General features: G+C 36.6%; 1 protein-coding gene and 1 long non-coding RNA gene across 2 annotated transcripts; both read right to left on the bottom strand.

Moving 5' to 3' along the window:
- LOC107634474 (uroporphyrinogen decarboxylase 1, chloroplastic-like) lies at positions 10,541-11,340 on the bottom strand. The gene is made up of 2 exons (XM_021117578.1): positions 10,699-11,340; positions 10,541-10,589 (listed from the first exon to the last, which is right to left on the bottom strand). The coding sequence occupies exons 1-2, from the start codon at positions 11,107-11,109 to the stop codon at positions 10,563-10,565; spliced, it is 438 nt and encodes a 145-aa protein (XP_020973237.1). The 5' UTR covers positions 11,110-11,340; the 3' UTR covers positions 10,541-10,562.
- LOC110269715 lies at positions 12,569-13,101 on the bottom strand. The gene is made up of 2 exons (XR_002358478.1): positions 12,881-13,101; positions 12,569-12,665 (listed from the first exon to the last, which is right to left on the bottom strand). It is a non-coding gene; the product is annotated as an uncharacterized LOC110269715 (long non-coding RNA).

Here is a 14,262-nt window from a genome sequence, read left to right as displayed (position 1 = left end):
CCGCCGGCGAGTGCCACTGTCCGCGGCAGGTCTCCGTTCTCCCCTCCTCCCTACTGCCTACCCACCCCCCCATTCCATCCCTAGTCTGCTCCTAGGTCACTCCCCTATTTCCCTTATTTCATTCTTTCTTCGTTCATTAGTTTACTGTTAATTTTTGTTAGTTAGAATTCGATTTTTTTTACATGTTACGATAGATAGAGATATTTGCTGTTAGATAGTTAGGTTCTGGATAGAGGATTCTAGGCCTGATAATTGTGCCGTATTTGTTTACCTAATTGAGCACATATTGATTGCTTGCTGAGTGGTATTGATTGCTTTGCTGTGATGCATTCTTCATACTTTACCGCATGCTGCATTTCTCATTTTCTGATTTAGTTGCTGCTGCCTGGTTTTGTTCATTCTACTGATCATCATGAATATTGCTTTTTGCTGCTGTTTGGCTATGTTTCTTGCTTCCTTGGATTCCTATGGCTTTCCTACTGTTAATCGCTGTCCAGAAACATCCGAATTGCTACCGAAATGCTGCCCAATTTTCTAGAAACTGCTCTGCTTTTAAACATACTACATGTAGTTGAACTTGTTGGCCTTGGAGTTGCATACTCACCCAGTTACACCAAGTTCAATTCTTAGGTACCTTTGGGTCGGTTTTCCGTGTTTCCTACGTTTCCTATAACTTGCTTTGAACCATTCCATGTTTCCACTTTTCAAGATAGTCGAATGCCTTCATCTTGTGCTTCACTCCTCATTCGGTCTAACTTGCAATTTTGTGTAAATGGTTCATGCATCAGCAACAATTGGTGAATTCTACTTGTGTAACTCATTTTCACTCAATTTATTTCTATCTTGAATTGTGTTACACTACATGCATTTCAAACTTGCACAACCAATGGCCAAAGAATTGACTGATGACTTGTTTCCAATTAATTGCTTTTCTTGCAATTTCGTATTTGATCATCAATGACTGCACTTCCCTCATGTATGTGAACATGATTGTTGTACACATTCTGCAATTCTCTGTTACTTAGGCTTTTCTCCATCATACCACTAACTTTCAATTTCATTTTTCTTTTTTCTAACTCACTAACTTGTCTAACCTATTAACTTCACTTTTTAGTTCACCTAACCCTTTAACTATTCTTTTGAGGTGATGATGAATATGCCTAATGCATGAGTTTTGTGCCACATTGTTTGAATTGTTTGAATTCTTGGTCTATAGTTATGTTTTCTATGCTTACTTGCATTCCAAGTTTTCAATTTTGGTTCACAACATGATTGCTTGCCAATTACCTTATATCCGGACCATGCTTTCCCTTACTTCTTGCTACTTGCATACTTGCTTATTCTCTATCATACTCTATTTTCAGGATGTCGGCTAAAGGGAAAGGCAAGGCCACCTCCAGAAAGAGGAAAAGGGCCCCAGATTCCACTTTCTCTCCTTTTGTGGATTATTCAAAAAATCCTATTGATGATGTGGAGAGGGCAAATCAATCCTTACCTACCCAGGATTCAGTCAAGTTCCCTAATCTCTACTGTGAACTTTGGTTCCCAAGCTATAACTCAAAGAACTTGAACATTGAAAAGAAGTTGGCCCTTCCATCCGATCTGAGGCAAACAATTAATAACCGCATTGAGAGGATGGGTTTAGACTTTCTGGATCGAGTGCTCAGCCGGGTGAACCGGTCTTGGGTGCAGGAATTCTATTGCAACTTCTTCTGCCACACCCTTGACTCGGTCTTGGTTAGAGGTATTCAGGTGCCCATCACTGAGCAGGCTATTGAGGACGCCCTTACCTGTAGGCCCAAGGCAGGTGATACTGATGCCTTTGAGCAGGCCGAGGTGGAGCTCCACTGCATGACCTTCGATTTTGATACTTTGCGGGCAGTGGTAGCTACCCCGGAAGCTCCCTGGGTCATGGATGCGGAAAACAAGGCACCCAAGGGGATGCGCTTTATCTATCTGAGCAAGGAGGCCAAGATATGGCAGCAGATTTTTGCCCACTACCTCATGCCGACCACCCACTTCTCAGAGATCCCTGTGGCTATGTTGATCCTGATCAGCTGTGTGCTGGAGGGGAAGGAGGTCTATTTCCCCCGGCTGATTAGGCGGTTCATGTGGCGGGCCCACATCAGAGGTATCTTTCCATTTCCCGTCCTTGTCACACAGATAATTCAGCGGGCCGGTGTCCAGTGGCTACCGGAGGACGTGTCACCTCCCCCACCGCTCCCTGAGAAGGAGCTGGAGACCATTCTATGGGGGTCCTGGGTGAACGAAAAGTCTCCTTCCCAATGCCGATCTCGTGCTAGAGTAGTAGAAGAGGGAGCTGGACCCTCTTCGTCATCAGCCCCAGCAGGAGCCTCTACATCAGGATCTACAGCAACACTTTCTTTACCACCACCACCACCAGCACCTCAGCCGACCGGTGTACCTCTCGCTGAGCCTGAGGATTAGCATCGAAGACGATGCTTGACCTTAAGTGTGGGGAGGTTGCCGTTGGCACCATCGGTAGTTCGGTGAATATTTTGGCTATTTTCCTAGTTATATTCCTAGCTATCTTATTTTGCACATTATTGTATATATTGGCTGTTTTAGATATTTTGGATACTTCTATGTTGCATACTCTCTCATTTTGGATGTAGATATTATGGATGTTGGATTTTATACTTTAGTTGGGTTTTTCTTTATATAGTTACTCTCTTAGCTTGTGGTTGTGATTAGAAATTGTTTTGGAATTGTTAAGACCTAGTTAACCCTTTTTCATATGAAACTTGTTTTAATTGAAAAAAGAAAAAGGGTAAGCTAAGGATTTTATTTTTGGAAACTCTCAATCACAACATTGCATTAATAAGCTTAGTCAAAATGATGAAATTTTCAAAAGAATCCATCTATAGAGCACACCCCAATTGATTGAAAACTTTTGTAATTTGCTTGAATTCATACTTTGTGGAGCATGTATTGAGCTAAGAACACAAGCATGTGAGATTTGAGCCTATTGATGTGGTTACATTTTATAGCCACCAATTTTCCATTCTTGTGTGTGATTGTCTCTTCCTATGATTGTGATCCTTGGTTTGCTTGATTCTATATGTCCATTTATTCCTTGTATTCATGCATTTATATGATTGAGGCCATCATTTTAATTAGCTCACTTACCCAAATAGCCTACCTTCTACCCTCTATTGTTAACCAATTTTGAGCCTACGCTTAACCCAATTGTTCTTATTTTAGCACATTACATGCCTAAAGTGGAAAACAATAAAGTCCCTTGTTTGGATCTTTGATTAGCTTAGGCTAGTGAGAGTGTCTTATATTCAAGTTTGGGGAGATTAGGAACATTGGTTAGGATAAAAGAGTGTTTTGTATTTGTATTTAGGAAATTGGGTGCATACTCATGTATTGATTAATGTATAGACCTTATGCATTGATGTTCTTGTATATAGTTTGAAAAAAAAATGATGAGAAAAACAAAAGAAATAGAAAAAGAAACAAAAAGAAAGAAACAAAGAAAAGAAAGAAATAAAAAGGGGACAAATGCCCCAAAGTAAAGGCCAATAAGAGTCAAAGCATAAGTGTTAGGAAAATCAAAAGAAAATGCATCATTATGTAAAATGTGAAGGATGGGTAGTTAGGTGGTACTTAATTGTATAGGTCACTATATAGGTTAGGTGGGAAGGTCTAGACTAATCAAAGATTCAAATTCTAGTCCACTTATCCATACATGATCCTACCTTGACCCTAACCCCATTACAACCCATGAGAAAGACCTCATGATGAATGAATGCATACATTGAATAATTGTTGATTGTTAGATGAAGAACAAATTTTGGAAAAGCATGATTAGGAGAGGATTGAGTGGATCAACCCCTAAACACCAAGCAAAGAGAGTGCAAACACATCCGGTGAGGGTTCAATAGCTCAATTACATGTATTCACCCCTATTATCTATATTCTTGCAAGTTTGAAATTCTTTTGATAACTCAATGCAATTGTGGTTTGGACTTGATCCCTATTACTCTAGCTCTTATGCTCATATATATATTCTCTTGGAAGTTGAATTATTTTGACCAAGCATTTGCATTCACCATAGGTAGTTGCATTTAGATAGGATTCATGTAGTTTAGTGCATTAAATAAAGATCATACCCCTTGTTTCCTTTTTAATTTAGCATGAGGACAAGATAAGGTTTAAGTGTCGGAAGGTTGATAAACCCCATTTCTAGGGTTTATCTTGTATTGGATTTAGAGTATTTTGCTAACCTTTTCTCACATTTAGCCATTGATTTATCATGATTTTGTGATCTCTCCTTTATTTGTGCCTAAGTGTAAAAAGTATGCTTTTTTTGGTCTTTGATTAGATAACTTTAACTTCTCCTTGATTCCATAAGATGCCTTGATGTATTTGTTAGTAATCTCAGGTTGATAAAGGCTAGGAATGAATCAAGGGGAGCAAGGAAGGAAGCATTCAAGTAGAGAAGATTGTGAAAAGCCAAAGAGTTAAACTCGGCCATGGACGCGCGCGCGCACCTTACAAAATCGCCCATGGACGCATACGTGTGCTGTGCGCGTACGTGTCGGTGATGATTTATGATTTTTTAATGAAAACGTGGCCAGCAAATTCTCAAAGCCTGTGGGGCCCAATCCAAGCCAACTTTGGCGCCAAAACACTCAAAAGGACCAAGGATTGAAGGGGGATGATCATATTGAATCATAACACACATTAGGCTAGTTTTAGCTTTACTTTTAGAGAGAGAAGCTCCCACTTCTCTCTAGGATTAGAATTAGGATTAGGTTTAGTTCAATAATGTAGATCTAGGTTTCAATTCATGCTTCCTTCTTCTTCTACCTCTCAATTCTATGTTGTTACATTCATCATTTTTCTATTGTTGTCATTACTTTCTTCTATTTTGTTTGTAGATCTACTCTTGTTCATCCTATTTTCTTTTAATGCAATTTGAGGTATTTCATGTAGATCTTGTTTTCTTTTGATTGTTGTTATTAATTCCTTGCAATAAGTAGTTGTTAGATTTCATTGTTGTTATCAATTTACCTTGCTTTCCTTTTTTTGCCTTCCAAGTGTTTGATGAAATGCTTGGTTGGACTTTAGTGTAGATTTTGTACCTCTTGGCTTTGGTAGAGTAATTAGTGATGCTTGAGTTATCTAATTCCTTTGTTGATTGATAATTAGAAGTTGCTAATTGATTTGGATACCACTAAAGCTAGTCTTTCCCTTGGGAGTTGGCTAGGACTTGTGGAATCAAGTTGATTCATCCACTTGACTTTCCTCCATGATTAGAGGTTAACTAAGTGGTAGCAATGGATAATTTATGATCACAATTGAGGAGGATAACTAGGATAGGACTTCTAGTTCTCATATCTTGCCAAGAGCTTTTCTAGTTGTTAGTTTATTTTCATTGCCATTTACATTTCATGTCTCTTATCCCAAAAACCCCAAACAAGACTCATAACCAATAACAAGACACTTTATTGTGATTCCTAGGGAGAATGACCCGAGGTTCAATACTTCAGTTTATAAATTTACGGGTTTGTACTAGTGACAAACAAATTTTTCTTTGAAAGGATTACTTGTTGGTTTAGAAACTATACTTGCAACGAGATTTCATTTGTGAAATTCTAAGCCACACAAACGTCTTCTCATCATAGACGATCATAGAATATACATATGATGCTCCATTCTGAAAACATGTCAGAAGGACACCTTCTGATCAATTGCTTGTATCTTTCCCAAGCTTCATAGAGGGATTCACCTTCCTTCTGTCTGAAGGTCTAGACTTCCACTCTAAGCTTGCTCAACTTTTGAGGTGGAAAAAATTTGGCCAAGAAATCATTGACTAACTTTTCCCAAGAGTTCAGGCTATCCTCAGGTTGTGAGTTCAACCATGTCCTAGCTTTGTCTCTTACAGCAAAGGGGAAAAGCATAAGTCTGTAGACCTCAGGATTAACCTCATTGGTCTTAACAGTGTCACAGATTTGCAAGAATTCAGCTAAAAACTGATGAGAATCTTCCAATGGAAGTCCATGAAACTTGCAATTCTGCTGCATTAGAGAAACTAATTGAGGCTTAAGCTCAAAGTTGTTTTCTCCAATTGCAGGAATTGAGATGCTTCTTCCACAGAAGTTAGAAGAGGGTGCAATAAAGTCACCAAGCATCTTCCTTGCATCTCCACCATTGTTATTAGGTTCGGCCATCTCTTCTTCTTTTTCAAAAAATTCTTTCAGGTCCTCTCCAGAGTTTTGTGCTTTAGCTTCTCTTAGCTTCCTCTTTAGAGTCCTTTCAGGTTCTGGATCAGCTTCAACAAGAATGTTCTTATCCTTGCTCCTGCTCATATGAAAACAAGAGAACAGAAAAGAATAGGAATCCTATATGTCACAGTATAGAGATTCCTTTATGTGAGTAGAAGAAGAGAAGAGTAGAAGAGTGAGAAGAGAAAAATTCTAACACAGAGAGGGAGAGAGGGTTCGAATTTTAAGAAGAAGAGAAGTGTTAGTGATTTTTAAAATAAAAGGAAAATATTATTGTTTTTATTTTAATTATTGGTTAGTATTCGAAAATATTAAAAAGAATAAAATAAAATTAAAATTTAAAACAATTAGTTAATTAAAAAGAATTTTGAAAAAGTGGTTAGTTGGTTTTCGAAAATTAGAGAGAAAAAAGTAGTTAGGTAGTTTTGAAAGAGATAAGAAATAGTAAAACAAACAAAAAGTCAAGTAGTTAATTGAAAAAGATTTGAAAATCAATTTTGAAAAACTAAGAAGTTAGAGAAAGATTTTGATTTTGAAAATTAAAGTTGATTACTTGACTAACAAGAAACTAAAAGATATGATTTTAGAATTTAAAGATTAAACCTTTCTTAATAGGCAAGTAACAACTTGAAAATTTTTGAATCAAAACATTAATTGTTGGCATTAATTTTTCGAAAATTATGAAATAAAATTAAGAAAAAGATTTTGAAAATCAATTTTTAAAAGTTTCCGGAAAAACAGGAAGGAAAAATGAAAAAAGATTTGATTTTTGAAAAAGATTTGAAAAGATAAAATTTTTAAATTGAAATTTTGACCTGACTCACAAGAAACAACTAATTTTAAAAATTTTTGACCAAATCGATTCAAAATTTCAAAAATTTATGAGAAGAAAAAGGGAAAGATATTATTTTTTTGATTTTTGAATTTTTTTATGAAGAAATTGAAAAACATCTAAATGACACATGACACACAAATTATGAATCAAAACAAGAAAAATATGCAAGAACACTTTGAATGTCAAGATGAATACCAAGAACACTTTGAAGATCATGATGAACATCAAGAACACATTTTTGAAAATTTTTAAGAAAAGAAAAACATGCAAGACACCAAAGTTAAAAATTTTTAAACTTTAGACACTAATAATTCAAAAATGCATATGAAAAACAAGGAAAGACACAGAACAAGAAAAATTAAAGATCAAACAAGGAGAATCATCAAGAACAACTTGAAGATCATGAAGAACACAATGCACTTATTTTCAAAAATTAAAGAAAAAAATAAAATCATGCAATTAATACCAAACTTAAAATTTAACACAAGACTCAAACAAGAAACACAAAATTTTTTTGGTTTTTATGATTTTATTAAATTTTTTTTTATTTTTCGAAAATTATTTTGAAAAAGGAAATAAAGAAATTCAAAATTTTTAATAAGAATTCCAGGAATCATGCAATGTTAGTCTAAAGCTTCGGTCCAAAAATTTAGACATGGCTTAATAGCCAGCCAAGCTTTATGTGAAAGCTTCGATCCAAAAGATTAGACATGGCCAATGGCCAGCCAAGCTTCAGCAGAGCATTACATACAACAGCCAAATTGATGGGAATCAAAAGGCTCCTGCAATGATAAGTGAAAGCCTCAGTCCAAAAAATTAGACATAGCTTAGCAGCCAGCCAGGCTTCACATATCATCTGAAACTCTAGAATTCATTCTTAAAAATTCTGAAGAACATAGAATAATTTTTTTATTTTTTTGAATTTTTTTCAAAATTAAAATTAAAAAGCTTAAACATAAAATAAAATTACCTAATTTGAGCAACAAGATGAACCGTCAATTGTCCAAACTCGAACAATCCCCAGCAATGGCGCCAAAAACTTGGTGCACGAAATCGTGATCCCACACTTTTCTCACAACTCCGTGCAGCTGACCAGCAAGTGCACTGGGTCGTCCAAGTAATAAACCTTATGTGAGTAAGGGTCGATCCCATGGTGATTGTCGGCTTGAAGCAAGCTATGGTCATCCTTGTAAATCTCAGTCAGGCGGATTCAAATGGTTTTGAGGTTTTGATAATTACAATATAAATAAAATATAAAATAAGATAGAAATACTTATGTAATTCATTGGTGGGAATTTCAGATAAGCGTCTGAAGATGCTTTGTTGCTTCTGAACTTCTGCTTTTCTACTGCCTTCTTCCAATCATGCGTTACCTCCTTCCATGGCAAGCTGTATCATCCTCTCGAATGAAAATAAATCCATATGCACTGTCACCGCACGGTTAATCATCTGTTGGTTCTCGCTAGCGTCGGAATAGGACCATTGTCCTTTTGCACACTGTCACTGCGCCCAACATTTGTAAGTTTAAAGCTCGACACAGTCATCCCTTCCCAGATCCTACTTGGAATACCACAGATAAGGTTTAGACTTTCTGGATCTCAAGAATGCTGCCAATGGTTCTAGCCTATACCACGAAGGTTCTAATCTTAGATTCAGATGCTCTGTTGTCAGGAGAGACGATGTGAATCGTTGATTAGGGACCCAAGAGAATATACTCCGGCAGTCGTCCAATGACTACGTTGAACATCATGTAGACTGCTTGTGGTTGTCAGGCATGCGGATCTTGGCTAAGCGAGTAATGAAGATTGGGTGATTATCATAGGTCACCCCTTCATTCACTACAACAAATAAGGGTTTTCGCAACAGTCAAAAACCGTTGCCGTAAATTGAAAAACTGTTCCCGAAACTTTAGGCAACGCTTTGGCAACGGTTTTTTACTTGTGGTATATGCGGCCGTTGCCAATGCTCAAAGGCAACGGTTTTTTACCTAAGGCAACAGTAACAAAAAAACCGTTGCCAAAGTTACTAGTATAGACAACGGTTTTGACAACAATTTTTAAAGAACGGTTTAAAACCGTTGCTGGATAGGCAACGGTTTAAAACCGTTCTCTTTCATGACATAACGGTTTAAAACCATAACTAGATAGGCAACGGTTTTAAACTATTGTAGCTTTATTATTCACTAAGCCAACAGTTTTAAAGCGTTGCCATTAATGTCATTTTTTGGCAACGGTTTTAATACCATTGCCATTTTATAGTTGTCTTTGACAACGGTTTTAACACCATTGCCTTTTGTGACTTTTGACAACGGTTTTTTGTGATATAATTCTTTATTACAAGAGTTTTCTCATGAATGAAATTAGTTCCAATTTTTTTTTTAATTTAGTATCAATAAATAACCTAAATTATTTGAATCAAATTACTAAAAAAAACTAATTAAACATTTATTATCAAATTTGACTTACAAAAGTTGTTGTAAGATCCACATACAATCACTATCATCATTGCAAAATAACATAATACTAATCTAGGCCATAACTACTTTTACTTATATCATCATCATTTTTCAAAATACCATAGTACCATAGCCTAAGGGTGACAATTTCTTCATTTTTCTTCAATAAAGTTGATGTGTTAACTCAGCTTGAGTGGACTCTCTTGGCTTCAATAGCAACTGCTTCACATAAAGAACTAGAAAAAATCTTAAATTTGATCTTTATCTGTATAAACATTTTTGGCAGATTAGAAAACCTGGATACTAAGCATTAAAAAGACAAACACAAAGTTATGCAGATATTTAACCAAATACCAGGGAAGGTATATGTGAATAATAACCTTGACAGTCGCACTGGATCTGAAATTCAGAAGACCAAGATGAAGTGAGCTTATTTACCACTCGATGCTTACAAATTACAAGCTCTTAGCTCATATTATTTACCAACCAAATGACAATCATGAGAGCTTGGAACAAAACAATAATTTATATAAAACAAAACCTGTAATCATTGCAGAGCTTGGAACAAAATAATACTTTACATAAAACAAAACCTGTAGTCATTGCCAACTTTTGAAAGCGACACATGATTTGTCTAGTTCAAAGATTCAACTAAACAAATAAGCAAAAGTTTAAATACATACACTTAGGCTTGCTATGACATGGATCCCAAATAGAACAGTTTGAAAAATTAGAACACAATTTCAATAAGATGAAAATAAATGGGAACTATTTCTACATTACCTCTTTGATATAAGGCTTTGACCAGCGTTCCCACATATCAGGTGGTAGTTGTCCACCCCATGAATCAAATATTTGTATGCAGTGAGCCCCAGACTCCACTTGGAAAATAACATAATCTGCTATTGCTTGCGCCAAATGAGAGAGCAGAGTCCGCAATAAATGTGGTGCTGTATAGCACATACTCTTAATGGTTGTATAGGTGCATGTTGTACCCCTTCCACTATATATGTTGCTATTGTCCAAGGTGCTCCCACGAAACCTAAAATGACAGCATCGCCACCAACCTAAGTAAAAAGCAATAAGTAAGGAAAACGGTTCCTTTGAAGGATAGCCATGATATATAGAAGCGGTAATGCAACTAGGTTTACCTCCTTGCGCAGTATCTTGAGTGAATCTCCAACAAAACTGAGCTTTTCCAGGTCAATTGGATGCAGAGCCTTTAGCCCCTTCTCGGAGCGTATTGGGGACTGAATAACAAGACCCCTTACATCTTCAACGTCGAATTCGACCCCAAATGCAGGAAGAGGCGTAAGGATGTTAGAGAAAATGATCACTCCATCAGGCCTAAAGGCATTCCAAGGCTGCAAAGAAATTTCCACAATAAGATTAGTTGTCTCCGACCTCTCTCGAAAGGATGGATATTTCTCAGCAAGCTTTCTATAAACAGCCATGTACCTTCCCACCTGGCGCATCATGCATGCTGGTGGCCGACTAACAAGTTCTCCTCTGGCAGCCTTCACCAGCAGAGGATTTGAAGACAAAATCACCACAAAAATCATGAATTTCTCTTGCTTAAATGAGTATAATCAAGAAAATGAAAGAGTAAACAAGAGAAAGAAATGCTTATAACAGTCTTCCAAATTTGAACAATATTACTCATTTCTGTAAAACATACAAATGAATGTTAATTGTTAACAGAACTTTTTCCCCTCTTTCTCCATGCCTTCAATCAATCAACTTCAACAATCTCAATTAATTGATTCATCTCAAAGACTCAAAAATACCTGAATTACCCTCTCCTATAACAATTTGCACCACTATCTAAAGCAACAAATTTGTTAAAAATGAATGCTATTAGGAACCAGCAACGTCACCTTTATTATCACACATACTAGCTACACTACCACTTCAAAAAATAAATGAACTAAAAGAAAAAGAAGCTAAATTGAATAAAACGAAGAGCATAATGAGAAGAAGGAAACTGTGGTACCGGAAGAAGAGGCAGAGCAAGTGACGGAGAAGTGTGGTTTTAGGTTGAAAGGGAGTGAAAGTGTAGCGTTTAAGGCATTAGAATGTGGAAACAAAGTAAAAGAAAAGAACAAATTGAGGTTGCAACTTCTACTTGAAAGGAGCTTTTGAAGAGTAGCACAAGCTTCCTTCAACGCTGGTCTTTCAAGAATACAAACTTATTTAAATTAGGCTGTTTCAATTACAAACATAGCATGAAAACCAATTATTGTCCTATGCAAGACTTTAGCCATATACTCGACCATTAAAAAAAATTCTCATCATCAGATTGCACAAGCAGCGGTAGATTTAAAGGAAAAAAATGCACAAATTATTGTCTTATGCAATGAATATGAAAGTAAAAGAACTAAACCAGAATGTCAAGCTACTAATAATAATGAATAACTGACCTTTGCCAATGATCAAACCAAGCTGCTTCAAGTTAAGTGTATATCCAGTTTGGTAAAATTGAGTATGAGGGCAATTGAAATCAAAACAAAATCAGAGCAGCATTGCCAGAGAACTAGTTACATACTAAATCAATCTTAAAATCAAAATAAAATCACAACAGCATTTCCACTGATACCTGTTTGAAAAATTAGCTTCAAATCAATAACTGCTATAATATGTTTGTGGATTGGTTAAAAGAGGTTGCTTGGTGTTGGAATTAGGTAACAGGATCTAAGATGGGAACATATTTCTGGCCATTTTGATGAAGGGTGTCAACAAATTTTCTCATCTTATCCAATGGGAAATTTATAGGATCAAGTGTGAAATCCTTATATGCATCCATTGAATCAATATCTGTCCACATAACTTCAATGGGTATATTTGCTTTTGCATAGTTGGCAACCACATTTTCAAGATCACTCACATCCTTGTAGCCATATCTACAATGATGAAAACCTTTCACAAAAGGGAGAATTCTTTTGGATTAGCATGTAAAGTTGGGATCCACAGACTTTAAGAATACATGGTACTAACTAAGATTTTCTATGCAATGAATATGAAAGTAAAAGAACTAAACCACAATGTCAAGCTACTAATAATAATGAATAACTGACCTTTGCCAATGATCAGACCAAGCTGCTTCAAGGTAAGTGTATGTCTAGTTTGGTGAAATTGAGTATGAGGGCAATTGGAATCAAAACAAAATCAGAGCAGCATTACCAGAGAACCAGTTACATACTAAATCAATCTTAAAATCAAAATAAAATCACTACAGCAATTCCAAATAACCAGTTACCAAATCAACATCAGAATAGCATTATACCAAATTAACATTAAAATCAGAGTGGAAGTAACTTGCAGGGTAAAGCTCACCAGGACAGTGGCAAGTTACAGCAGAAACAGAGTGGCGATCCAGACGCCAACAGCGGCACACAGCTCAACGGCGACGGCGAACCCAACCCCGTCAGCGACGGCTTGGCAGCAACAGAGGCAACCTCCTCCTCCCTCATCGTGTTTCTCTCTCTGCGCAAACCCTTTCTCTCTCTTCGAGCTCCTCAGTGGCGGCAGTGATGGGAGGTGCGACGGCGAAGACGAGCTCGACAGTCAGGATCTTCAGCGGCGGTGATGGAGTCCTCGACGATGGTGGCTACTTCTCCTCCCTCGCGCATTATTTTTATATGTATCTTTTAATTTGTATAATTATTTAAATAATATTAGAAAATTGTTGTTTGATAAACAATTGTTGTAATAGTTATAAAAGCGTTCTTTAAAATAGTCAAAGAGAACGGTTTTATTTTGTTGCTATAATGTAATGAAAAATTGAACTTCATCAGCAACACTGTAAAAACCGTTGTCTAAAACTATCTAATAGAACGGTTTTAAAGTGTGGCATTTTGGCAACGGTTTTTATGCGTTTCTTTTGTACAGTTATTTAAACAACAAAGAGAACGGTTTTAATTTGTTGCTATAAAATCATGAAAAATTGAATTCAACAGTAACACTACAAAAAACCGTTGTCTAAAACTATCTTAGAGAACGGTTTTAAGGCGTTGCAAAACTTAGCGTTGCTAAAGCCTGTATTTGTTGTAGTGATTCTGACTTAACTAAATTAAGAACAAGAGTATATCTTGGAGAAGAAGTAGGCGTGAATTGAAGGAAAAACAATAGTACTTGCATTAATTCATGAAGAACAGCAGAGCTCCACACCTTAATCTATGGGGTGTAGAAACTCCACCGTAGAAAATACATAAGTGAAAAGTCTAGGCATGGCCGTGAGGCCAACCCCCAAACGTGTAAAGATGATAAAAGTTACATATGATTCCAAAGATGGTCAAAAGACTCCAAATAAATCTCTAAAAGTAGTTTTTATACTAAACTAGTAACCTAGGGTTACAGAAAATGAATAACTAAGTGCAGATAGTGCAGAAATCCACTTTTGGGGCCCACTTGGTGTGTGTTTGGGCTGAGCATTGAAGCTTTTTCGTGCTTAGGCTGTTCTTGGAGTAAAACGCCAGCTTTGGTGCCAGTTTGGGCGTTTTACGCCAAGATGTTTTAGGCTGACTTTGAACGCCAATTTGGGCCATCAAATCTCGAGCAAAGTATGGACTATTATATATTACTGAAAGCCCAGGATGTTTACTTTCCAACAAAATTGAGAGCGCGCCAATTAGGCTTCTATAGCTCCAGAAAATCCACTTCGAGTGCAGGGAGGTCAGAATCCAATAGCATCTGCAGTCCTTTTTCAGCCTCTGAAT

Source organism: Arachis ipaensis, chromosome B03 (genome assembly GCF_000816755.2).
Source record: "Arachis ipaensis cultivar K30076 chromosome B03, Araip1.1, whole genome shotgun sequence".
NCBI classification, from domain to species: domain Eukaryota; kingdom Viridiplantae; phylum Streptophyta; class Magnoliopsida; order Fabales; family Fabaceae; genus Arachis; species Arachis ipaensis.
Note: the sequence above shows the minus strand (reverse complement) of the source record. Positions and strands in the feature narration are given on the sequence as shown.